Below are 27092 nucleotides of genomic sequence, written 5' to 3' on the forward strand. Positions count from 1 at the left end.
CACATGCACAACGACATGTAGCACACTGCACACCCACAATGGCCCAGGATCATGTCCCTGACCCTCGTGGCAGACTGCAGCACACACACATAACAATTACAGCACATCCCATTACATTGTGGTACGAAGTGCAACACTGACTCTGCAGAAAAGGGCACAGAAACAGTCAGATCACACCTAAGATAGCAGGAAACTGCGAGACTCATATGTACGTGGACAACCTCACATCCGTCACGTAGTCCAAATGTCCACTCTCCCGCATCAAATTGCCAGCACCGCCCAAACAGTCACAATGTACATTGTCTTACAGTCTGCATGTCAACAAGAACAATGCACCAACATACATGTCAACACAATGTCAACATGCATCTCCCCTTCACATTGCACAGGGACAAATAACACCCCCCAGCAGAGCAAAGCAGACAACTCATCAGTGATGCAGGAGACGACCACCACACCTTCGACACTGACGCACTACAACAGCTCATGGACATCTTAGGCAACCCACCCCCAGGAGCAGGGCAGGCAAGCCACATAGAGGAGACCCCAGCCTCTGCACAGACCACACAGCAGAAAGCACACGCCACCACAGCTGGCTCCCAACACTCCACGAGACACACATGGCATTCAGGAGCCATGTGTCAGAATGCCAAAAGGTGGTGGCCGAACAGGTGCGGACGGGGTCAGACATCATGGAAGCCGAACTACATCACATACGGGGTGTATAAGTTCCATCAGTGACCACCTACACCCCACAAAGGAGACCCACACTGCGACGGAGCCCCCTGCATATGCACATTTCCTGTACCGTACGCCAGTTTGAGTCATTTGGGTTTACTTGTGCAAATGGAAGGTTGTTTGGTGTTTGTTGCCGTATTAATTGACTTCTATTTTGCCCGTAATTTACGCTGACGTGTCTGGTCGTCTGTGCGTCTTGGGTATAGTTGGTTTTTGAAGCATTTGGCAACATTAGAAGACAATTCGGGTTCCGATTTGAAGATCACTTCAACATTTGCCCTTGTTTTTTCTTGCGAAGAGTAATCGGCTTCTTTCAGAGTCAGGATTATCCCTGATACCCCTTAGCAAGGTATAATATGCTCTGATGAGAAAAGGAACAGATGAAATTTGCATGAGGAACATATTTCATAAAGGATAAGCATTCCTTGACACAAGCTTTAAACAACAAGCGCACATTTGGAATATTAGCGGGTATACTTCACTATTGATTTTAACGAGCACCGTACAAGCCAGATGCGCGTGATGGAATCATAAAACGTGGGACTGGCCTATCGCGCCGTAGTGGGCTCATCTGGGAGATTCATACTAATTAAGGAAGTACCAAGCCTCATGGATGGATGGAAGAGCATAACAATTTTTATCAAGTACATTATAGAGTGAAACATCGTTCACCTGCCTATTAATTTTTAATGGACGGGAGAACATAATATAAAGGTCTTGATAACGAAGGTGGAATGAGATAAAACCTTCGAAACGCGTCAACGCCTTTTTCTGTTGCCACAAATCCATCTATACGAACATCACCCTAGATATTGATGATATACAAGGCATCAGGGTGTTTGTACATAAGTTTAATTGTGTATTTTGGCAATTTATGACAAAGATTACTGTCTGTTTTAACTCTCATGTTTTGAAGCATTGGTATTGTGATTAATTGTTTTTAGTATTATTTACATATATTTTTTTTTAATCTTGTATAAAATAATAAAGGGTTTTAATACATTTAAATCATTACCTTATGAACAATAGGTGTTTGTGCCTATACATTGTAGCCACCAATTGAGCGGTGACCTTAATGAATGGTGAGTGTGTGTATGGAGTTGGGGTTTGGCAGATGAAAGAAGGTGCGAACGAAACAATGTACTAAAATAATCCCAGAGGGCGTAATTTTTAACCTTTTGTCTTAACCCTAGTCCTTTGGTTGTCCAAGGGTTCCTCTCTTTTTTTGAAAGATTACCATTCACACACCCACGCTAGACCTCCGTATGACAGCCTAGTGCACTCCTCTTAGGCATTGAGTGACCGACGACAAAGCTACATGTCCAAGGTCGTCCCGCTGCCAGTGGGGGCACAGTTGTGTCCACTGTACACTGCACATAGTAATGTTGTAGGGCCCGGGCCCCTAATGCATACATAATGACCACAAGGACACACTTATATGGTTGGGGGGGCTGGCTATCGGCACGTGCGCCCAGCCCCTTTATTGGCAGGGTCACATGTACAGTGACGCCTGTGCTGGATTTGTGTGGGGTGAGTGCAAGCCAGCCCTCAGGGAGTGGTAGGTGCTGGCAACAAATACAACAGTGAACACCATTGAAACGGAAACAGAAAACACCAGCATTACAGAGACAACAGCAGAGCATCATGGTGGTAGCCAGAGCAAGTACAGAGGTCCCCCAATGAGCAAACAGAAGTGTCCGTGAGTTGCAGTGCACTGTGGTTGGGGCACAAGAGCTGAGCGCGCTCATGTGAAGAAAATATCTAGAATTGGGTCCCTTAAGGATATTCCTGATCCAGCTGCAGTGAGGGGTATCACACCCGCATCATCTTCCACATCATCGTCCCAGGTCTCCCACACTGCCTGAGGTGACACTGCTGTGTGAGCTCTCCACAGCACATAACCAAAACAGAAATGGATGATGACTCGTAGTACACTGAGTTAGTGACACCTGGAGTGCTGAGCAGGGTATCAGACAGATGATGGCATCCACGACAGGTGTGAGTAACTCTGTTAGTCTGCCAGTACGACTGTTTCGACTCTGTCAGTTGGGGGTCATCCTGGCAGTGGTGGCGTGTGCCTCCTGCGGTGATGCGACGTCCGGGCTGGTCAGGACTCGATTTGATGTGTGAGCCCTGGTGGACCGCAGTTGAGGCCGGAGGCAGCGGACATCGCAGGGCCACAGACAGATGGTGTTGATGACCTCCAGGCTATCACCTCAGAGGCCATCCAATATCTCTGAAGACCGGGTTCATGACTTGAACTGCACAGAGTTAGTGGCCCCGAATGCACTGCGGCTGGCACAGGCACACTGCCACGAGACGGTAACTTGCGGTGCACTGAGGTAGGGCCACGCGGACTGAGAGGGTCCTCGTCGATGTCGAAGGTGAATGTGGCGGAGGGTTGTGAGGGACCATGGAAGGTGTCCTCCAGGGCATGATGCAAAGGGCAGACGCCATCTGGAAGCGGCAAACTGAGGAGTAGAATGCCACAGCCCCGTCTTTACCAGCACGTCAGTATCAGCTAAATGAGGATGTAGACAACCCCAGTCCATAGACTCAGACTCCACCAAAATTCAACCAGAGAGTGTCCATGTATGTCAGGGAACAGACTTAGTGGCACCGGGGCTGAGAGGGGATGCGATGATGTCTGTACAATGTAATTAACTCAGCCATTGCATAATCAAGACTCAGTTAAAAATGTTTGACCTACTCAAGTTTAGTGTGGCCCGAGGGCAGTTGTCCGCGTGGGCCGACAGACACTTGTGGTTGTAAGGCTATGCACAGACTTGGTGCCACCACATCGAAGGGAGTATAGTGACATTAAATCTGCCATAAATAATGTACTCTGCCATGGTGTAATCAAGACTCAGTTCCAAATGTGTGACCCACTAGTCCGCTGTGTATGCCGGTGGAGTATGTCAACGAGAAAGGAGTACTGTGGTCCTTGCTCGCGGAGGCCATGATGGTCTTAGCAGCTTGTGAGGTCGGGGGTCTCGAGCTTGGAGCGGCATGTTGGGGGCCCTCTTTGACACACGCCAGTGTTGGCAGGTAGGCATTGAGGCGTGGGTGCACGGGGGGGGCAAGACTGGTTCGGGGACCAGCGTCCCTGGGTGCAGCAGGTGAACAGGATCGCAGGCAACACCACGCAAGGCAATGGCGTTGGCCTTGTGGCGGGGTTTGAGGCGCCGCCCTGGCAGACACGTTGGGCATTCCGGAAGAGGACCACGTTCAGAGTTACGCGCTTTTTATTCACACCCCTATGCTGGCCTGGCATACGCCGGGCCAGCCCACTCTGCTCCGTAACAAGCTACATTTCTGCAAGCTTCCCCACTGGCTGGGGTGGAATGGTTGCGCCCACTGTCCACTACACTCCAAACACCAGCAGTGTGTGTCGACATGGATATGTGTGTGGCCATCACATCCATGCCACACTTGGCATTGTGTGCATTCTCATTCATGGGTCACTTGCCTCTTTTGCCATGCCTGGTTCCCACCTCCCCCGACAGTCTGCTATTGTGTGACTGAGGTGCCATGCTGTTGATGGCTTATGTACATGGCTGGCCCAGGTTCCCACAGTAAGTTGTGCTTTCGTGTCTGGTAGGTGGGCATGTTGTATGTGAGTTGTACCCTGTGCATTCCCAGTGTGGTGAGTTGCATGATTGTGGAGTTGAGGTGTGTGGTGTGTTCATTTGGTATTGGCCAACGAGCAGCGCATTTCTGTTGGTGCCATCCTGGTAGCGCTGGTTGATGATGGACTGGCGGCAGATGTAGGAATCATGCACACTGCCTGGATGGTTGGCGTCGACGTTGGTGGAGATTCCCAGGTGGTCCACTATTGCCTACACATTGAAGGTATATGTGTGCCGTCTATTGCGGTTATTGTGTGCTGTGTTGCCAGGGGGCATAAGTAGGACATGTGTGCAGTCAATTGCCCCCGACACGTGTGGGAAGTCAGCCATGGCGCAGATGCCTTGCTTGGTCTTTGGTTGTTCCTGCGCAGTGTGGGGGAAGTATAGATAGTGGGCTACCAAGCTGATGGTGTCATCCACGACCATTGTGTGGAACTTGTATTGTGCTGGCTGTGAGACTCCTCCGACTCAGGCGGTTGTTGGTTAAAGGGTACCAGAGGCCAACAGGTACAGCACTGCCAACAGCTTTGTCTGCGGAGGCATGTTGGTTGTCCTCTGTGTTGGTACCATCAGCCTGTGGACAATGGTGGTCAGGATATGGAGGAGGGTTGTCCCTTTGAGCCTGTAGTGGGTAATGACATTCTCTGGTGTTGGGCCTGCGAGTTTGGTGTGTTTTCTGAGGGTCGCTGTCTTTGTCTGTGCTGCCTCAGTGTTGGTCCGGGGGTGGTGGTAGTCCTGGGGGGGTGGGGGGTGGCCATGGGGGTGGTGGTGGGTGTTGTGGCCCTCTTGGGTGTCCGACCCGCATGATCAGTGGCTCCAGGGCATCTGTTGTTCTTCAGGTTTGGCTCTGGGCTGGCCTCCCTTTTGTGGTACAGGCTGTCGTCTGACTTTACACCAGGTCAGAGCAGGTGTTAATTTCCTGCTGCTAACGCGCCTTATCGCGTGTTTTGTGATCTTGTCACTGATCTGGCTGGTCATTGAGAATGTTGCAGTGTGGTGTAGTCGCGGCTTTTGGCACTGGAATGCCTACTCTGCACCTCATTAGCGGTAGTTGCGGGGGTCATCTGTGGTGATGTTTTTTGCAGCTGCTATCGCCGGTAAACTGGTGATATCGGCTGTTAGCACCAGCTTGTGAATGGGGTGATAAAATGATCGTGACTTTGGCTGCGATAAAGTGCCAATAAGTCTGTGATAGCTCCTTGAGAATATGCCCCAGTGTCTGCCAACAACCAGTATCTGCCTAGGGCTAGCAACCCATAGCTGTTACGCTGTACTGTTGAAGGGGGGTTTCTTGCAGGACAATGGCTGGGCTGTGTCTAACCAGGAATTTCACCACAATCCTCCATTTTAGTCTATTGCCAAGACCGTTAACATTCCATTAAAGGATTCGGAAGGTCAAACGACCTGGGCAATGGAGCTTGGTAGTGTCCATCATGGTTGTTTCCAATTTTCCCGCTAATTGTTCTCCTGTGTGCAGCAATAACGGTGCTGTGTGCGCTGCTGCCAAGGCTACGTGCACTGAAGACAAGCCAATGACAATGTCATTTATTGTTTGATTAATTAAAAATCATTACAATGTGTATAAAAACATTAATCGAGCATTTCGCGCTGCCCTGCTCTCCTCGCAATCATTAAGAATGTAACAGTTATATATTAATATTTACATTTAGGTAAAACCTCCCTTCTAAAAACGAGGAAACCATCATGTAGGAACAGGTGCAAAGTAGCGCTAAGTTGCGCAAGTGTTCATAGTCTGGCGCAAAATCAAAATGTTATGTTACTATGGTGCTAAGTGCTATATTATCCAACTGTTCATCAGTAAAGCAGTGATTGGTAAATTGAGGCTCTGAATCGAATTAGCTTGTTGCATGCTATACTTCCATGGTTTTAGCGTGGAGTTCAGAGTTACAATAATCTATGGCAGGCAGTTGATGTTACATATTTTCACTCAACGCCACAACTTAGCGTTCCTTATTCCTTGAACCGGGTTCCACAGGGGCATATTAGCAAGAACCTTGTTAAAATTATGGCCATTTTAGCAGCAGGAAACTGCCGCTAAAACGGCGATGATGGGGTTGATAATATGCGTTATAGAATTCCAATAGAAGCCCAGGTTAGATGTCCCGCACATCTAACCTGGGCTTCTATTGGAATTCTAGAACGCATATTAGCAAGCCCATCATCGCCGTTTCCTGCCGCTAAAATGGTGATAATTTTAACGAGGGTCTTGCTAATATGCCGCAAAGTTTTTAGAATTACACAGTCTTTTGATTTAAAACAATTGCTCTACGTTGCACGTAGAGTAGTGCTTGGAGGAAGTAGAGTCAGCCCTGAGCTGTGCTGTTAGCTTTGTAAGATGATTCAGTGTTATGAGACTGAAGTGGGACTTGCAAAATCACCAGATCAGAAAACTAAGGTGCAACATGGACTGCTTCAGTTCTGTTGTACAGTTATTGTGTCCGCCTGTAACTATTTCCTCATTTTGACACTGCCGGAGCGGAGTTTTCTGAATAGCCGATAGACTGCTTGAACTTGCAATATGCAATATGCAAGGTGAATGAAGATGGTCAAACTGAAGTTTAGGGCCGTATTCTCTGGGTTCAATGCCGCAATGATGACCTGCCTGCAGGACTGCACTCCCAATTTGTCTCACTCAGGCCTCAACCTTCCTGCAGCTACTCCTCAGTCCATAAAGGGTGTGAGATGATTGTGGTCGCAGGGTCAACATCCCTTGAAGTCTTCTCAGTGACAGTGGGCTATCAGTCGCCTGGAATATTTCACAGCGCGCTTCTCATCTATTGTGGCCCTGAGCTGTGAACAGGAGGTCAGACAACTGACGCTTGGAGTCTCTTTGCTCTGGCTGGACTTTGGAGACAACTTCTCCTTTAGCAGCACACAGCAGGCATAGTCCTTTCTTATGAGCCACAAAACTTCAGCAGGTGCAGTCCATGCCCATCCAGGCGAGATCTGGGTACCAGGGGTGCCCCCATTTATGCTATGAGAAGGTCCTCACGCTGGGATATGGTTGGTAGTTAATGGGCGACTAGGTTTCCTCCTTCCTGACAACCACTTCCTGGTAAACCGCTTTGACAACCAGCTTTCCCTTCCCTGTCCCTAGTGCCAGCCTGTCTGCCTAACCAATGGAGCAGTCCCTCTCCCAAATGTTACCCATTTACATTTCAAATACGGCTTCTCCTTAGAAGCTCGACATTTGAGACTACACCTGTGTGCATTCCTGCAAGAGGGAGGTAACGCCTCTCTCCAGTGAAGGCCTCCATTGCCTTCTATCCTGGGAGTTGTTAGCACGTCTCCCCAAGAGGGCAGAAAGGTATCTCGTGGACAGCCTTCTTAACCAACCGTTAAGGATACAAGAGATTGAATGCAACAAAGAAGAACTATGCAGAAGATTGACAGTGTTCTCTGTCTGTTGTTATGGTCCTTTTTGGTCAAAGGCAGGTTTGTGTTTGTGGACAGCCCAGCAGAACTCACTGCAAGGACGTTTGGTTCATGGGTTATGTCATGAATCTCTGAAGTTATCTGAAAATAGCATTGTACATAGTATCGCTTTTACAGGTAGTACAATAAGGTATACGCGGATGTTTTTCTTTATAACTCTATTTTCACAAAAAGAAAAAAAACATTCTTTTTTTTCTTTAGCCCACACTGCGCTAGTCTCCCACTGTGTTTACTGGTATTTTATGAAGAGAGAAATGAACATTGCAGACACCAACAATGTTGGAATTCTACAAATAACTCTTTTTTTCCTTTTCTGCTATTAAGGGACTTTCATTTTTCTACTTTTTAGGTCGCGCATGCGCCTCATAGGAGGAGACCTTTAGAAATCGATTCAGGTTTTCAGGCAAAAATGTGCACGCATTGCATTCCTTTGAATGGCAACACTTTTGGAGATTCCCTTGCGGGAGCGAGCTTTCAAACCATCTGTTTGTAATTAACAGATGGTTCCTGCTCGCTCCCACAAGGGAAACAACAGCAGGCCCCCTCCTCTCTCCCCTCCCCCTGCTGCCTCCTCCTCTCCTGCCAAACTTTTTTTTTTTGCATTCCGTGTGAGGCACGCGCGCTTGTTCTTATTCTTTTTTCTTGGTAAGGTTCCATTCCTTACTGTACTGAACTACTAACCCGGGTCTGGTAGGCTTTTGGGTCTCTTCCAAAACACAAGAGGAAGTAGAGAGGTACTGATAGACTCACCCTCCAAATAGATATGCATAAACAAATGGATTCTATCAATATGAAGTGGCAAAAAATATTATTAATTTCTGTGAATTGTGGGAAGATTCACTCTCTCTTAGGGTGGTAAAGATGAGAGCACAATGTGCTTGTTAAAATACCCCTCACACACTAAAAAAATCCAATAGTGTCATGCTTCATCATTGGGGTCTTCCCGTCCCTCTACGGGGCGGGGCGTGCTACGACCTGGCGAACTACGCGGGAGCACTGATAATGTGACAAGGCTATGTGATGGTGCAAGGTGAGTTGTGTCAGTGAAGTGTAGGGACCTAATAATGTGTGGAAAAAACAAAAAGTTAAAAATCCTCTGGCTAGTGGAAAAAAAACGATTTATTCACTTCCCTAGCTGGGGACGTTAAGAAGGGGGTTTTGGGGTAGAGCAAATAGCCACTACCAGGCTTTCGGGTCTCCCCATTGATACGCAACTCATAAGGTATTTTGGGGGCATGGCCAAGCACATGATGCTGCCACTATGCTCTATCAGTGTGTAGCTTATAAACTTATGTACACAGCCCTCTGTGAATCTTTACCGCCCTCTGCTAGAGAACATTGCACCTTTCCACCTTCTGTCCTCAATCTCTCTAAAGGACCACAATACGCTAAAAGTAGAAGGCTGCACAGCATACTTGTAGCCTATTTAGTCGATTTGTAGTAAGTTGCACAATACACCTCGAACGTGCACTTTGTCCAACTGCTTATTTCTCACTTAAAACACATCATCTGAACGTATCTTTCTCTCGTTAGCTAAATTATTATTTGCACTGGCAGGTTACTGCGCTTGGACAAAGCAATATTTTGAACATTATCGATCCACGTTTCCCTTCATAATCACATTAGGGGGTGAATATTATCTGCTACTTAGGCTCACATGTAGAGTATATGCTCCCACCTTTCTTCTTTTTAGTATGTGTTAAGACGCATGGTATGTCATTGAACACTTGTCATGTGATCCTTTTTTTTTTTAATCAACTCCGCAGTTTGTACCTTTTGAACGTTTAAAGTCGTACTTGCGAGTTGTGATAGAACCGTGGCATTTGCTGTAAGATTAGTACAAATGAAATGGTGGAGGGATTAGCGCATCACCAGGCAAAGTAGGACAGGAGCACTCTGCATTGAGCAGGGAAGGCCTGGGAGGTGTGCAGGAATTACTGGAAAGCTTGTTAGATGAAGCAGGCTCGCCTGGGATTGCTTTCATTCGTCGACTTACCATATTTAACACAGTTTTGTGTCCACAGTAGATCATTTCAGCGGTCAAATGTTTTCGACAACTCATTCAAAAACATGGCAGTCAAATTAATTGAAAGGCATTGTTAGCGAGAGCGCTGAATAGCCTGGGAACATTTTTACCAGCCTTGAATGAGTCAGTCCGCTCAAGGCTGCTTTTATTAAAGCTTGCATGGAGACGCAGTTGAGAGAACTTTTGGTTTCATGCTTGAAAAAGTATGGAAATTGTACATTTTTGTGGCTGCCTATGTGAATATCAAGTTGTGGGGTGTCCCGTGAGTCGCGTGTGATGCTTTTCGTTGTATTTTTGCTTGTAGTAATGCTGTCTTTTCCTATTGTACATGTAGGTAGGCCTATTAAGTTCAGAATACAAAGAAATAACATGCATTGGCATAGCCAATAGGTCTCGCCTTTGGGACCTTATAAGTTGATATTGTTGCAGGAAGGATATTGTGCTGCATAATTAAATACTTATAAGGCCCCAAAGGTGAGACCTATTGGCTATGCCAATGCTTGTTATTATCTGGGATTGGAATGTCCCACATAATTAGAATTGTATAATTTGAGTAAAGCCATAATCTACCATCACTGCAAGTCTTATGCTAACCTGTGTGTCACCAGATGGGTCAGTATTATTGTTGATGTGCTTAAAGAATTGATTATTGACTAAAGTCCTTCCCACATTCTCTTCACTTGTGACCATTGTGCGTTCACTAAAGAAACATTACTGTTGAGTACTCACAAAAAGTACTTCCAAAGTCACCGCACTGAATGGTTTTTAAAAAAACAACAACACTTTATTAGCCTTTTAGGAAACTTATACATGACACAGAGTGACAACATTACCCAGCATATGGTCAGGTACATTAGGCAACGTGTTCTAACATGGCATATATAAAATAGTACACACATGGCTGCATTGCCTCCACATCATGCACAGTACTCTACAGTCTGCACATGTCATCATGTGCTGCTAAACACTGAAAAGAATAAGCACTGAAGGAAACAGAAGCAACAAGCTCAGATAATTGGAGGTATGCAGCAGTGGAGGGGGGCAGCTCCCACAGGGGGAACTGCGACACAGGGCGGAGGAATCTCACAAGACAGGGAACGAGGGGGGAAGAGTGAAGGAGGGAGGGTAGGCAGGGAGGCGCCACAAGAGTGCACCACAAGGATAGCAAAGGCAAGATCCCTTGGTGGGACGGAAGCGCCACAAAGAGGAATGGTAAGCGCCCTGGGGAGTCCCAATTACTAACGAAAAATATGCTGTGCACTTAGGAGTACAGAGCAGTCTCATCTGATTTTTGCTCCCACTGCGGTCAGGTATCTTTCCCAGTCGGGAGGTGAGGCAGGCCCGCTACGACCCGCACCTACTCTTCGCAGCACGTCCTGTTCAGCCAATATCCCAGAACTTAAGTCTGAGAGCCTCAGCTGTACGGGAGGAGACAGGACCGACTTCCAGCACATGGCAATCCACTGCTTGGTGAGAACTAGAGCCAGGTCAATGAACTTGGTGGGGGATTTACGTTCACTGGTGCGGGCAGTAAGACCAAATAAATAATGTAATGCACCTTTTACCAGGAGGTAACCCAGTAAATGCGAGATGTGAGTGAGTATCTTGTCCCAGTAGAAGCTGATGGAGGGATAACACAACACCACATGAGCAAAGTCTGCAGCAAACAAAGGGACAGGCATCCCCAGTGCCTGCATACATTTAGGCTATCCATTTGTGGGTGAGAAGTGTGATGCAAATAACTGAGTTGGGTATATTTAAGATTTGGTAAAGATAATTCTAGCCATCCCTATGCTTTGTGTCTCATTGCTTATCCATAAGCGATGCATCTAGTGCAGCCTCCCAACGAGCCCTCAAAACTGGAAGCGGTGTTCCACTATGACAGCGTAAAGTACTATGTAGGCAGGTAATAGCCCGTCTGGCCCCACCATGTGTGAGTAATGCCTACGAAAAATGGGAAGCCTCTGGTTCCTCATGTGCCCTATGCCAGACCTGGTAGGAATGACATGTGAGGACAGTGTAAAGTAGAAGACAGCCCTGGAGAATGCTACAGTCATTCATCAGCCCCTCCAAAATGTACAGAACCTAGTCTTTGAAAAGGCCTCCCAATGTGGTAAGGCCCGCCCTTGTACACTGGACTACATCATGCCTCAACTGGAGTGCAGGGCAGCCGGATATCACCAGAAGGATGATTGATAGGCCTGGTGTGTAGGGGTCTATGTAGAATGCTTGGTGGTATAGGTGTCCCCGCCCCCTTTATGGTCAACCACCTTGCAGCCATGTAACCACCTCAGGTGGAGATGATCTCCCGAACTAATGTCCCAGTTCTGACAAACTGTCTCCAGCCACCCACCCAGCCAGCCAGCCAGCCAGCGTGTTGGCCATTGCAATTGGGCTGCTACATAGTAATTCTCAAAGCTTTTGACCCCTCCCTTGGACAGCGGGGCCTATAATTTTGTGATTGTGGCCCTTAGCCTCCCATTGCCCCATATCAGTACAATCAAGGGTGAGCGCAGCCCTGTGAAATACCCATGGTACAAAAGGACTGGGATGGCCAAGCAGGAGTACCAACATTTTGGAGAAAGCTATGCACCCATTGTGGAGAGAGAGAGGCATGTCCAAAAAGGCAGGGAGCCTCTCACGGTGAACAATGCACTCCCTATATTGCCATCTACCAGTGTGATAACCTCTGATTCCCAGATATTTAAAGCTCCAGCAGAGGGGGGTGCGGGGAAGTCTCTGTTGATGCTTACCCACAGTTGCTGGCAGGGAAAGAGATGGTTTTTGCCCCAGTTCACTATGAGGCCAGAGGTAAATTAATGTGTCATCAGCTTATAATGAGACTATATGCCACTGGTCCACAACCCAGATACCCCCCTCCAGGGCCCTGCCGTGTAGAGCAAATGCAAGGGGGTCCATGAAGGTGATAGGGGACAACCCTGCTGTGTGCCACGCTCATTGTGGTAGTGCCCATCTGATTTTTCACCACCGGTACATTATAAAGCAACAAACCCCATATCAGGAGCTTTGGTCCCACCCCAAGTCAGAGAAGGCCCTCCTTCAAGTAAGCACCTTCCCCCCCAGAGTTTCGAACACCTTCTCTATGTCGAGGACGGCTAACCAGAGATCAGCACCAGATTTTCTTGCCCAGTTCATTATCCTGAAAAGGCGGCCTAAGTTTAAAAAGATGTTTCTACCAGGGATAAAACCATTCTGACTGAGTTCTATTAGATGTTGTGCTATTAGTATCAAACTACTGGCCAGTACTTTCCTGAGAATGCTATGTCTGTATTTAAAAGGGACAATGGCAATAAGACCTAATCAGCAAGGGAACGCTGTCAGGTTGGGGCAGCACCACAAGCTCTGTTCCCATAATAGATTGTGAGAGTATTCCCACTGAGTAGGCAGATTCATAGACCTGGAGGAGTTGTGGGGTCAGCTGTGATGCAAAGGCATCATAACATTCCATGGGCCAACCATCCTAACATAACATAACATGTATTTGTAAAGCGCACGTTCACCTCAACTGGGGTATCTTGGCGCTAAATAACAGATGTTTATTGTTACCCAACTCAATGGTACTCATTTTATCATTTATCAACCTCAGATGGATGAAAGGCTGAGTGGACCCGCCGGGATTTGAACCTGTGACCATGAGGTCGAACACAGGCCCCTGCAATGGATGCATTAGTCCACTGAGCCACCATACCCGGCCCGGGGTCTTACAACGTGACATTTGCTTAAGGGCCCGAGATAATTTGACTGTGGAGAGCTGGGCTTCTAAGTCTGCCAGTGGGATGCCTGTAACTGTGGGAGATGCGGTGATTCCAAGAATGCCCGTATTGCGGAGGTGTCCGCTACCACTAGAGCGGCAGTGTACAGAAGTAGGAGCAGAAAGTGAGGTTACTCGCTTCCTGGGAGTTAATGATAGTGCCGTGATACGAGTCCTGGGTGAGTCGGCGCGGACGAGCCTGGCAAGAAGTCTGCCCATGTTGTCCCCCACCATGTGTTTCCTAGCCACGTGCTCCTTGTAGTCCAGGTCACCCAATTTAATTAAAGTAGTACTCTGTGTAAGCCTCGCCTGCGCGAGTGGAAGCTGTCCGGTTAGTGGGTAATAGCAGTTAGTCCGTACTAATTTCTGCTTCCAATCATTGAAGCTCCCCCTTGCAGCACTAATGGCTCCATGAGAGTGAGAGCTGGAGTGGGTGGTGATCAGAGGAGGTTCACCAGGTGTCCCATACCTGAGCATGAGATCCCCGTTGCTGCAGGTGTTTTGTCAATGAAACGGACTGTGCATCAGGGATTGGTAAATGGGATCTAATACCACATCCACAACACAATTATAATCACACCCCGAAAAGCACGGAGTAAGGGTAGCAGTTGGTAATACTAGGGTTAACGAGTCCAGGAAATGTGCCTGGTTGGAGTTTAGGCATACAATGATACACGGAAAATGGGAAACCCATCTAGCCACCCTTCAACCACCACATGCCTCCGTTCGGGATTGGTTTCAGTATGCAACACTGAGTGAGGCACCCCTGAAGCAACACAAATCAAGATACTCCTGGCATATCTCGAGTACGTGGGCACCACCACTGTACCCCTCCATCTCCTGTGCACCCCCTTCAGACCAGGGGAAGAGAGTTGGGTTTCTTGAAAGCAGGCTATGTGTACTCAGTGCTTTCAACGCGGATGTTACCCCGCAGTGCTTTTACAACGCGTCCTTTACAACGCAAGTCGTAACCACAACTTGCGCTGGAGGGCGCTAAAGGATAAAGAATAGTATATTTACTATTCCAACACCTTCCCTACTATCCACGGGGACTGGTGTTAGAATAGTAAATTATACTATTCACTATCCGCGCCCAACAACGCAAGTCGTTGTAACGACTTGCATTGTTAAAAACGCGTTGAAACGGTACGCGTTGTACCGTCATACATCCCTCAGCGCCTCCTCAGGTATTGGTAAATGCGATACCTCCTAACATAGATGGCCATGCCCTGACATTCCTGGCAAAGTGATTACTGACTTGCATGATTAATGTAACAAGAACGGAACCCATGCCCACCCCACCCACAGCATGGGCCCCTTCAGCCCCATATCAAAGCTTACAATTAAGAAAACATGACTACGCAAAAAGCAAAAAATGCAAAACCAATACTGCAACTTCCTTTCCCAAGCCACTACACCAATGGGCAATATGCTGATGTAGCGGAAATGCCCCATAAAAGGAAGATGGCCCATGTGACCAGTCCACTGCTGGCTCTGGGGCCCCCCCTGATGATCTTTAGTAAAATACATACAGTACAGCCTACTAGTATGGCTCCAGTTAAGCAAGGGCAACCTCCTGGTGCAATTCGCTCAGCAGACATAGCAACCCGTTGAGGTGGTTCATACCAGAGCATCCGCTGACATGGATGTGAGGTCTGGGCCTATCCGCAACACAGCGTCCATCAGATGAAAGTCCGTAAACAATGCCGCAAGGTCTATTCATTCTGCCCGACCGAGGGTAGGGGGAGGGAATGTGTTGTGTTTTTCAGTTGCGGCAACAGCCTGAGTCCTCTCCCTGGCTGCTTATTCCTCTGTGGGGCCAGCCCTCCTTTCTCTGCCCTGGGTCGCTAACATCTCTGCACCTGGTTTTCCCTTATCTCTGGAAGGGGACACAATGCCCTGGCCCTAAAGTCTTTTTGGCCACACAACCGTCCCATACAAAACATGTGATGGAGCGAGAATTCTGAAAGTGGAGGGGGGACTCTCCACATAGGACCCCTCGGGAGTAGGAAATAAGATGGTGCAACACGTATGTTCGTAGAATTGCGGCAGCCCATCAGAGTCACAAGGGAGAGGAGTGAGAACACGTATGTTCGCAGAATTGCGGCAGCCCATCAGAGTCACAAGGGAGAGGAGTGAGCCCTTTCATGATCGCCGCTCTCTGCTCGGGCCCCAGTCGTGCAGGCAATGAAGACTGGAAGTAGGGGTCGTCTGCAAGGCTTCATCCAGCGCGTCTAAGCTGGGAGGGGCAAGTCATTGGGGGTGCCACACACACAATGTCGGCAGCGGCTCAGCTGATTCCTTCTGCTCGTGCAACAGGCTTGCTCAAGTCAGGCAGTGCAGATGATCCTCAATTGTAGCCCAGCAGCAGGAAGGCCCCACAGCTCGGACCACACCTGACATGGTACGGGCAGGTCCAAATCACCGCTCAAGCTCCTCTTAGTCAAAGCGGAGAAAGCCTAGTTGAGATGTAGGCTCTGCCCACACCCGAGGCCGTGCCTTGGTCGGAGTATACAGGCTGCTTTCTGGGTGGGCCAAATCTTAGGGCAAGCTGCGAGCCCGCACCACAACACAACAAGCTTCAAGGGTGAGGCAAGTGGGAAGCAGGGTACGCCGGAGGAAGGATCCTTGTACGCCGGAGGAAGGATCATTGGAGGATGGATGGCGATGGACTGGGCTCACGGAGATCAGTTTGTTGCAACTTACTCGGATGCCATCTTGACCACGCCTCCTTCCTCTGAGTGTGTTTGCAGATGTCTTTGTAATGGTGATAATTGACAAAAGCTCTTCACATATTCACGGCATTTGAATGTTTTTTCCTCTGTGTGTGTTCGCTGATGCCGTTTTAGGTGTCCTGATTGACTAAAGCTTTTCCCACAATCACTGCACTCAAATGTTTTTTCTCCTGTGTGCATTCGCTGGTGTCTGTATAGGATTGATGACTGACTGAAGCTCTTCCCGCATTCACTACACTTGAATGGCTTTTCCCCTGTGTGTGTTCGCCAATGACTCCTTAATGCTGACAAGTCCCTAAAACGACATCCACATTCATTGCAACGATATGTCTTTTTCCGAATGCGTGTTGTCTGAGGCTGTTTTAGGCTTGATAATGATCTACAATTCTTCCCAAATTCATTATTCTTGAATAGGTTTTCTCCAGTACGTGTTTCCTGAGGAATCCTTAATGATGAAGATTCACTAAAACTATTTCCATGTTCACTACAATGGTGCAGTTTTTCTCTTGTGTGTGTTCTGTGATGCTTTTTTAGGTTTGCTGATTCACAAAAACTCTTCCCACATTCACTGCACTTGTAGGGTTTTTCCCCTGTATGTGTTCTCTGATGTCTTTGTAGGTTTGAGATTTGCCTAAAGCTCTTAATGCATTCATTGCACTTGAATGGCTTTTCCCCTGTGTGTGTTCGCTGATGGATCCGGAGATTTGAGGAAGCAGTAAAACTACTTCCACATTCATTGCATTTGTATGGTTTTTCCCCTGCAAGTCTTTGCTGATGTCTTTGGAGTTGTGATAACTGACTAAAGCTCTTCCCGCATTCACTGCAAATGAATGGCTTTTCACCTCTGTGTGTTTGCTGGTGTCTTTGCAGGTGCGATAACTGATTAAATGACTTTTCACATTCACTGCATGTGAATGGCTTTTCCCCTGTGTGAATTCTCTGATGAATCCTTAGCTTTGAGGAATCCCTAAAACTACTTCCACATTCAATGCAATCATACGGTTTTTCCCCTGTATGAGTTATATGATGCCTTTTTAGGTATGCCGCTTCAGAAAAGTTCTTCCCACATTCACTGCACTTGAAAGGCTTTTCCCCTGTGTGCATTCTCTGATGCATTCTTAGGGTTGAGGAGTTACTAAAACTACGTCCACATTCATTGCATCGGTATGGTTTTTCCCCTGTGTGAGTTCGCTGATGGCTTTTTAGGCCGGATAATCGAGTAAAGCACTTGTCACATTCATTGCACTTGAATGGCTTTTCCCCGGTGTGTGTTCTCCAATGCATCCTTAGGTTTGAGGCTTCACTAAAACTACTGCCACATTCATTACAATGGTAAGGTTTTTCCCCTGTGTGTGTTCGCTGATGCCTTTGTAGGTCTGATAATTGAATAAAGCTCTTCACACACTTAGTGCATTTGAATGATTTTTCTCCTGTGTACGTTTCCTTGTGGCACTGTAGCAGGGATGGCAAACTAAAGCTCTCACTGCTTGCATATGAATCTTCTTTCTTGGTAAGTGTCTGTGGGTCAGGTATGTATTTCTCTACATCACATGACTGTGTTTCCTGGTGGGACGACATGCTTGATAAAGCACTTGTACTATTCTTACATTCCCTTTATGTGCGTCTTATTGTGCATGTCTTCTCTCTGATTAAAAAATACAATGATCACAACAATACTTGCTACACTCATAACATGTGTAAAGTTTCCTTGCGGGTGATTGTGTCTTTAGATTAGATAAAGGTTTTTCCTACTGGCGCATAAATATTTATCTTCCTTCTGGTCGCCGCAAACTGGGACCGTACTCCGTTGTGCTTTTTTTCTTGTTGTGGTTTGGCCAGAAAGAGTTTCCAATACACCTAGAGCACTGAATGATGTTCTGGTATCATTTTAGGACAAAAAACACTCCTTTAAGCACGTCATACTGATCACATGACGAAAGCTGAAATTGTGCACCAGTTTACAAAGTAGGTTGTTTCTCAGCATTGTTGCCTTCATTTTTTAGACATAATGTCTTCGTCTTGTGGCACGGAGGTGCACTCAGACTCTTACAGTCACTGAATTGGCTTCTTTCAGGACTCAACACTTTATGTGCAGGTTCGTCTTTCCCTGGCTCCACTGATGTTTTCCTTAAAACTGGAGCTTATCTTTTCTGTTTTTGCAGTTTTACAGCATTATCTTCATTATTCATAATCATTTCTTGCATTCATGGCTTGTTTTCTGTTGGATGAAAAGAGATTTAAATGTAATAAATGCAAATGGAATGGAATGTGAATACACAATATTTAACTTGTTCTAAAAACCATCTCTTCTTTACCATCTTTTAAACTTATCAAGGACAATTTCACCATACATAGATATTTAAATAAACATTCCGTTAAACATGTCACATCTAATTTGTTTAGCTGCTTTGATGTGGTGTACATTTCCCTGCTGTGCGGGCAAATTCTACGCATGCACAAATCTCCGACGCACATGCCCACAGTGACGTCAAATGGCCGGGAGCTGTCCGGCGCACGGAAGAGGCTAAGAAAAAGGGGGGATTTACAAGGATTCGTACAGTAACTTAGTAAAGGAAGGCAGCTTGTGTAGCATTCGCATACTAGTTACACCTGTAGGTTTATGCTTATGGTCAAGATTTTGTCAAAACAAGATTATCTCGTCCAATAAGAGATGGATTAATAAGACCCAAAGCAACCGGGCACACATCAGAATGTTGTTCCATACATCACACATTGTTCAAGGAGGTGTCCGGCTTCTTTATCTGCGTCCCTAAAATGATGTAGAACAGCGGTTCAATTATTGTATTTATTTAATGTTTTGACTTTTCATTTATCATTTGCGTCTATAAAACTTTTGTAAACAGTTTGTAATCAGAGTTCAACAAACAACTTGATCAATAGCAATTCACATTTTGAGGTGGCTTATCCTTTTTCACAAAGTTAATTCAGTTCAGTTCAAATAACTTTATTTGATTCAATCGAATCATAAAAGTTTGCATACAATGAGATAAAACATACTTAGGAACATTTTTGTGCAAAGGGAAAAGAAGCTCCTACAGTTCTACACATTTATACAAAATATAAAATAATAAAAACCCCTAAAATCTCTAAAAACTTAAATTCATTTTAGGATTCATAGCGTTTCCTGATTAAAAAAGCAATTTTGATGAAGTTAAGCACAGCGCTGCAAATAGCAGCAGTACATAAGGACCACAAAAAATTAAAACCCTTCTGATAAGAGCAGGGACGAATTTCCTTTAAAACGGGCTTGATAAATGTGCCCTTGGGTCTTTATAAAGTGTGCAAAACAACATAAAGTGCATTGTACTCTGATGGGCTAAATTATTACATAGACAGGGGGTTAGGCTCTCACACAAACCTGCCTGTTTAGGGAGAGCCACAAGAAAGTGCAATGTGCAAAGACGAAATCTAATCATAATGAAACACGACTGAACATGCATGGTAAAAGACAAGTAAAATTGCTGTTGGCTTTGAGACTCACAATCTGGTATTCCATTATCCTGATTAGACATACATAGTTCAGTTTTTAGGTAGATCAATGGAGCTAAGAAATTGCTTGGTATTTCCCTGAGGGATATGACCTGGCATCTAATATAATTTTCATGGCTCGGGATTCACAATCATGTGTATGGATTCCATATTGGCTCTTTTTTTGGAAGACCAAGCAATCCGTTTAACCCCTTCGACGCTCATGACGAGCTCAGCTCGTCATGAGGTACGCCTCTCGTATGCTCATGACGAGCTGAGCTCGTCATGAACCGCGGGTTTTTCAAAAAGTCAGCGCACAGCGGGAAAATGCGCCGCACGCATGGAGGTAACTATCTGCTGACTCTCCTCATATATTTTCCGTTGAAAGGTCTTTTTGTTGCTTTTTTATTCCATTAAAAAGGGCCCTAAGGGTCTGGAGTCCTGCGGGCAGTCTGTTTTCATCTTCTTTTGCACCTTACTCGCTAGGTTGTTTTACTGCAGAGTCCGCTGCCTTTTATAATTCCCGAACTGCCCTCAAACAATCTTTATATTCCCATTAGTTATAAATAATTTCCCATCCCCTAAAACTTGCCTTAAAGGCCTCCCACACTGAAATAATTTGTACCGAAATAGTGTTGATTTGACAAAAATAATTAATAATCTAGTATCTTTTTTCCAGGTTTGGTCTAAAGGGCTAAGTGTATCGAATCGCCATCTAGGCGTATGCCTAGTATAAACATCTATCTCTACCACCAACAATACTATTGAGTGATCTGAAATGGAGTGGTCCAAAATACAAGTTATCCCTCTTCTCAAAGCTCACAGAATAAAGACAAAAATGTCTTTTTGAGATGCATTAATGAACTGTTTTTGAAAAGCATGTATATTCTCACATAGCAGGATTATATAACCACTTTGGGTCAATCAAGGCATAATCTTGCTGAAACCGGAGCAGTAGTGCTGCAGTTTTGGGTTTTAATTGTCTCTTCTGCTTTTTTGGAGTATCTAACTTAATGTTTTGCATGAAATTAAAATCCTTGCCAAAAATGACTAGGCCCACGGCATTCCTCACAGCATCGAGATAGAGCCTCTACCTCATTCTCAATCGGCCCATAGTAATTAACAAAACTTAAGAGGAACCCTCCCACTGATACTTTAGTAAGATCCACCTGCCCCTTTCATCTCTCTTCAACTCTCCTATTTGACAACTGATATTGGGAGAAAACTTTCTAGTGTTGCAGGGTTTCTGTACTCACACAGAACTGTGCACAGAGGAGTGGAACCTCGGCAAATTAGGATGTCCCAAAACTTACCTTAGCAACCAACTCACCCCTTACCGAGCTAGCTACAGTGTCTCATTGGACATTTCAAACACCCAATGTTTAGACAAACCAGAACATGAACTTACAGTACCTCAGGGTACGTGGGACTCATGAACACTCTTTCGTTATATTATCATTACAAACCAGAACATGGAGTAAAGAAGACACATGTGCATTTGAAATGTTTATTTACTAATGCCGTCTTCTCAGGCGCAGTATCTTTGATAATACAAGTATACTTATTATCAGTAGCAAAATTATCAGCATAGTTACTAAGACATAAAAAGCGAATGGTGACAGCATGTTAACATGCTGTAATGAATAAGAGTTAACAACACTTATATCTCACCCTCCCTGACACATATATTATATTATTAGCTAAGAAGGTCTCTTTGGGTTGTTTTAGGGCGGGCCCATACCTTAGTGTCCTAGCATGAAGGAATCACATCAGCATACACCAGCTCTCTCTGCATGTGCACCGCATCAAGTGTGTTAACAATTCTCGTGCAAAGCAATATCAATCCCGCCTCAAGCCCAAGTTGGCAAAGGCTGCACTTGTGTTATGACTATGAAGGCGTGGAGATCAGACCTCATAACAATTCCATATCGTGTTGCTCCTGAAACTCCAGCACTCTCCGTGCAGACATGGTTTATTAAACAAGACTGATATCAGAGCAATAACATATTATTCTCACATACACCACGGCAAACCACTAGGTTGAAAGCTAAGTCAACAATTAAGGGTCGTGTGCAGAAGTTGCAAGAAAGGAAAAATGGCGTTTAAATCTGAAATGTACCTATGCTAACTTAACACGATATAAGGATATATAGGAGCTATACAACACCCCCCCATGATCCGAGAACGGACTAAATAAGGTAACAGAAGTGCCATCACATGAGAGCAGAATCCATTTATAAACGAGCATGAATAAAAATTCAATAATAAAAAACTAATGCTAAAAAATAGCCCACAAATATAATGTGGCTCAAGCCAATAGGCAAGCAAAAATAAAATGTCTTGACCAAAAGTCAATAAAATCAAGGAAATGCTATCAATCAGCATGCCAATTTGAGGCAGTGTCTATGATAAGACTGTATATGAAAAGTAAGCTGCAACAGCCTCCAGGAGGAAGTCACTGTCCTCATCCGAAAACAGTTCAGCCATCCAATTTAAAAGATGAAAAGAACATACGTGATCTTCCAGCACCGGATCCTCTATAACCATCAGAGGACAGCTCGGTGGGTTTTCAAGAAAACTTCGTTCCAAGAAACTTTGCGCTGCCGACAACACATCCCAGGGACCCATTAGTCCATGTGCCACCGCCAAGGCCATAATCCTTTCGTCAGAACAAACCAACTCGTGAGCAATGATAGGACTCATCAGTTGATCAAAATCGACGTCAGCAGATATTGGTCCGCAGAGACACAAATCAATGGCCCAAAGGAAATCACAGGTCAGGCAGCGAAATACAGGCTGGACACAGGTGAAATAGGAGAACCGAAAAGATAATCCAAAAGCCGTGCTTAGAGTCGCCAACGGCAGTGTGCCATAATAATCAAGCATGCGGTTGCGAAACCGCGTCAGTAGTAGCTGTGCGTGGACTTGCACAGGAAGGGCATCCATATTTAAAAAGGCAGAAAACCACCAATGCGCCAGCCGCTAAAGCAAGTAAAAACGGGAACCCTCCAAATAAGGATGAAAAAATAGAATGGAAGAAAGCAGGGATGACTCCAAAAATCTTCTCAAAGGAAGTCACGAGACCACCGCTAACAACTTTAAAAAAATGTGCTAGGCCCGTTGTGGAGGATGCGTTAAAGATAGAACGGACCATGGCTCCGAAATGCAAGGGCAAATCAGTGTTTAAAAGAGCCTGAACCTCCGTGCGGGTGTTAGCAATGTGAAGCACGAAAGTTTCACGGGCCGAGCTCAAGGCCACCTCTTTCTGGGACAATAGAGCTCTTATTCTAGCCATGCCGCTGAATTCTGCTCCCAAGGTCGGTATCTGTGGCCAAATGGAAGACTCCCTATGTTCACGTGTGGGAGGATAAAGAACATTTCTGCAGCAAATAACTCGCTCACTAACTGTTACTATGAAAGCTATACCTTTAATTAAACCACAACAGTTTTCATTATTGAGCATTAAATAACTACCATTCTCTAACAATTTAAACGTGGGGATGATAGCAGGAACTGGCGTGCCCTGTAAAACGCAAGCCATATTCGGGCGGTCCTTGTTACATGAACCGTGTAACTGTATGTGTCTGCACATTAAAGAATGATCTGGCGTCTCAGTACACTCATCCCCTGTTAGATAAACCTCTTGGTCATCCTTGAAACATCTGTATGTGTATGGGAGTGACCAGACCTCATGAAGAAAACCGCTACCTAAGGGTTCAAAACGACCTATTGGCACATATTTCATACAATTTGAAAACTTATATAAAGCAAAAGGCAGTGTTATTAAACCGTGGATAAGCCACGTAGCAGCAGTGGATTCTGCCACAGAAAAAGGTAAAGATTCCAACCTTTCAATATGTAGCATAGAAAAGGAAGCATCACGCATTGAAAGCAAGCGTTGTTTGTCTGTCAAATTAAACGGTGCAAATAAAGAGGAAACGTTCATGTATCCCCAGGGAACTTTACCCATTTTCAGAGTCTGAAGTGTCCATGCAAACTGCATGATCGAACGTAATTGATTTTGACCATGGTATAATACAGATACTTCATCATGTACAATATCAACAACAGACGACACAATATTATCTAATGTGTAAATTCTAGAGGAAAGCACGTTAATGCTATTGTCAACAACTGCAAGCACTTTCTCAAGATTCGCCTGATCAATAGCCCTAAGGCGTGAAGCAGCCTCAATCTGTGAGAGTTTCCAAATTTCATTGTAAACCCCATATAACCATCTTTTCGACCTGCCACTAGCTGGGCCTTTAATGAAATCATTCAAATCCACGTCTGCATTCAGTTTGGAAAGGTGATACTTAACCGCAGGTAAAGTTGAATGTTTCAGCCAAGCTTGACACAACTTGCCCACAGAGTAAGAGGTGACAGTATGACTCAAATCAAAACGGGGATCAGATCTAACAGTCTTAAAACCGTCAGTTATATTTAAAAATCTTTTTTGGCAAGAATCAGCACTACGGTGCCAAAGCAGCCAACCCTTGGGATTCATACTGGAAATGTTAAAGGAGGAATTCAGAAGCAGAGCCTGTATTTCTCTAATGGACAATTTAGTAAAATTACTCCAATTCCCATATTCCTCCAACTCCGGGAAAGACGGGGTGTTTAACCTTTTAGATGTAGCCAATCCAAAGCATGTGGTCTGGGAAATGGTTTCATTTAAAAACCACATATGATTTGGGATGAGACATGCACGGTGCAAAGCCTCAGTGCCTTGTACCTGCCAGGCCCTTGAGCCCCAAACTGATTTAAGGTCTATGGTATCCTTCCATAACTCATACCCTCCAGTAACTAATTGATCCAGGAAGGCCTTTGAATATAACAATTTTGTATTTGTAAGTCGAACCTTGGACAGTGGCTGTTTGTAAAATTTAAAATAAAAGGACTCGGGATTGGACTGATTAAAGTCAGTGAAATAAGTATACTTTTTAAGAAACGTTTCTGAACTCCCTTGTGTTGGTGCTGGGCAATGTTCCCACTGAGTAAAATTAACCGCATCCCTTCGGGAAGATGTCTTGTGTAAGAAGTGATTGCCATAATGTTGGTAACAGAACAATTCACCATAATTAGCAGATTCTAAATATAAATCCTCAGCATCAAAAGCAGCATAATATTTCAAATCAGAAAACAAACTTTCCACAGCATTAACATCCCAATCATCAGAACGAATGTTTTGTTTCACCACATCCCCCATATTAACTCTCAGTACATTAGGAACATTAACGACTTCCGTTGGACCATGAATCTGAAAACGAACTGCATCCCACGCGATTCCATCCAGAACAGGCCATGCTGTGATGTTAACCAAAGTCAAGTCTCTTTTTAATCTGTGTGTAGAATGTGAAGAGGAAAGTGGGGCCAATGTTCCATTTAAATGTGTAATGCAAGTTCTCTCCTCGACATAGTGTCCATTCATAATCCGAAAAAAATAAAACACAAAACCAATTGACATAAAAAGGTAAACTGAAAAAAGGACCAGCCAAATGTATATCCAAGGAGGTATCAAAAAATGTTTTTTAAACAGGCTAGCATATACTGCAATTTTAGAGGGTTTTTTCGAGGCAAGGGAAGCAGAGTCAAATGAAAATCTGGATTCCGTGGCTAAACGAGCTTGCAGGTCAGGCATGGACAAATCAGTGGGGTATGTATAGTCTGTCTCATCAAGGTTAGTTCCTGGTAAATTATTCAATAATGGACTGGAAACAGCAGGTAATTCGATGGCCACCTCAGGTTCATTATTAGAAGCAGTGGGCATAATTGAATTTCTCACAATGGAAGGACAGGAAACAGCCGGTGTCATGCTAAGAAGAATCGGCCACTCTGTGTATCTTGACATTGTCAATAGAAATAAACCTGTTTTCCTTACGACCTGGAAGTGGTGGTAGAATGACTGTTCTTGTGCCCTTCACTCCAAGTACTGGGACTGGAGCTCGATAGGAGGGACCAAACTCTTTCTTGTTGTCGATCTTCTCACGAACCAGTTCTCCAACTTGGGGTAGCCAGCCAACTACCGGGATCTGCAACGCATCATCCGAAGTGGAGGGCAAATGTTCCTTTGCAAGACTGTCTCTGGTCTTTTGTAGATTCTGTAAAACATTGCAATGTTCATCTGCGTCAAAGGAAGTGGCGCGAACCACCGAGTCTAGACCGTCAAGGTCAGGGACGAACATCTTGATGCCAAAGAGCATTTCGTATGGGGTCCGCCCACCCAGAGACCTTCTAGGGAGATTATTAAGAGCACGCTGCACGCCATAGAGGTGAGCCAGCCAGTTTCTGCCAGTGCCTATAACTCGGGCTGTCAAAGATTGCTTTAAATCACGGTTCATTCGTTCAACTACACTATTACCCTCGGGTCTGTAGGGTGACGAAAACTTGACTTGGACCCCCATCGAAGTCATGGCATCCTTATACGCCTTAGAGGCGAAAGCCGGACCCTGATCCGAATGGAAGGTACCACAGGCAAAAATCCCTATAAAGATACGCAAATCTCTGATGACAGTCCGGGAATCAGCGCCGCGATGTGGCCATACCCACACAAAGCGTGTGCATGAGTCAACTGCTACTAAGATGTATTTATACGCAGTATCAGATGAAAATGGACCGCAGTGATCTAAAAAAACACAGCCTAGTGGTTTATTAGAAATGTACAACTGAGTCTGAGGCGGACGCGTAGCAGTTGAAGGTTTAATCTGCTGGCATATGTCACAAAGAAGGACATAATCACGCGTCTGTTTGTACAGTCCCCGCCACCAGAAACGTTGTTGTAGTTGCGTTACAGTGGCTGAGACGCCCGCATGCGCAGACGCCACACCTTCATGAGCCGCTGTAATCAAGTCTGTTCTGCGATCCGAGTTGGGAATCAGCCGTTCCCCAACATCAGGAATTGTCACAAAAGGAACCTTTTCGGGACTTAAGTGGTATTTATACTTCGAAGGGAATCCCGAAGGATGTTTACTTCCCTTCTCAGAGGCAGCAATCGCTGCCAAGATGTCGCTATCAATCTTGGTTTTAGACCTAGTAACTGCTGCAACTAAGTATGTAGATACTGCTGATTTCGCCGCTTCATCAGCAAGCGAGTTGCCAACAGCGTGTACTCCCACGCGCTGATGACCGAGAGTATGAATCACATAAACGAGTGGCAACATAGCCTTAAGCTCTGCCACTCGAACCCAGATCATTTTATGTTTTATTGTGCTACCCTTGGAATCATGAAAATCATTTTGAATCCAAAA

The 27092-nt window shown here is 45.4% G+C and overlaps 2 protein-coding genes across 2 annotated transcripts in view; one reads left to right on the forward strand and one right to left on the reverse strand.

Annotated features, from left to right (window-relative positions):
• The window catches only part of LOC144806094 (uncharacterized), a 615705-nt gene that overhangs the window by 37872 nt on the left and 550741 nt on the right, over positions 1 to 27092 (forward strand). The gene's annotated exons all lie outside the window — the stretch shown is intronic.
• On the reverse strand, positions 15206 to 18436 carry LOC144806099 (uncharacterized). Its single transcript, XM_078672537.1, has one exon. The coding sequence runs from the start codon at positions 17932 to 17934 to the stop codon at positions 16324 to 16326; it is 1611 nt and encodes a 536-aa protein (XP_078528663.1). The 5' UTR covers positions 17935 to 18436; the 3' UTR covers positions 15206 to 16323.

Source organism: Lissotriton helveticus (genome assembly GCF_964261635.1).
Source record: "Lissotriton helveticus chromosome 1_1 unlocalized genomic scaffold, aLisHel1.1 SUPER_1_unloc_45, whole genome shotgun sequence".
Classification (NCBI taxonomy): Eukaryota; Metazoa; Chordata; class Amphibia; order Caudata; family Salamandridae; genus Lissotriton; species Lissotriton helveticus.

Coding starts and splice junctions, on each gene's coding strand:
- LOC144806099 (XM_078672537.1), bottom strand. CDS start 17,934: ATGTCGTCCCACCAGGAAACACAGTCATGTGATGTAGAGAAATACATA.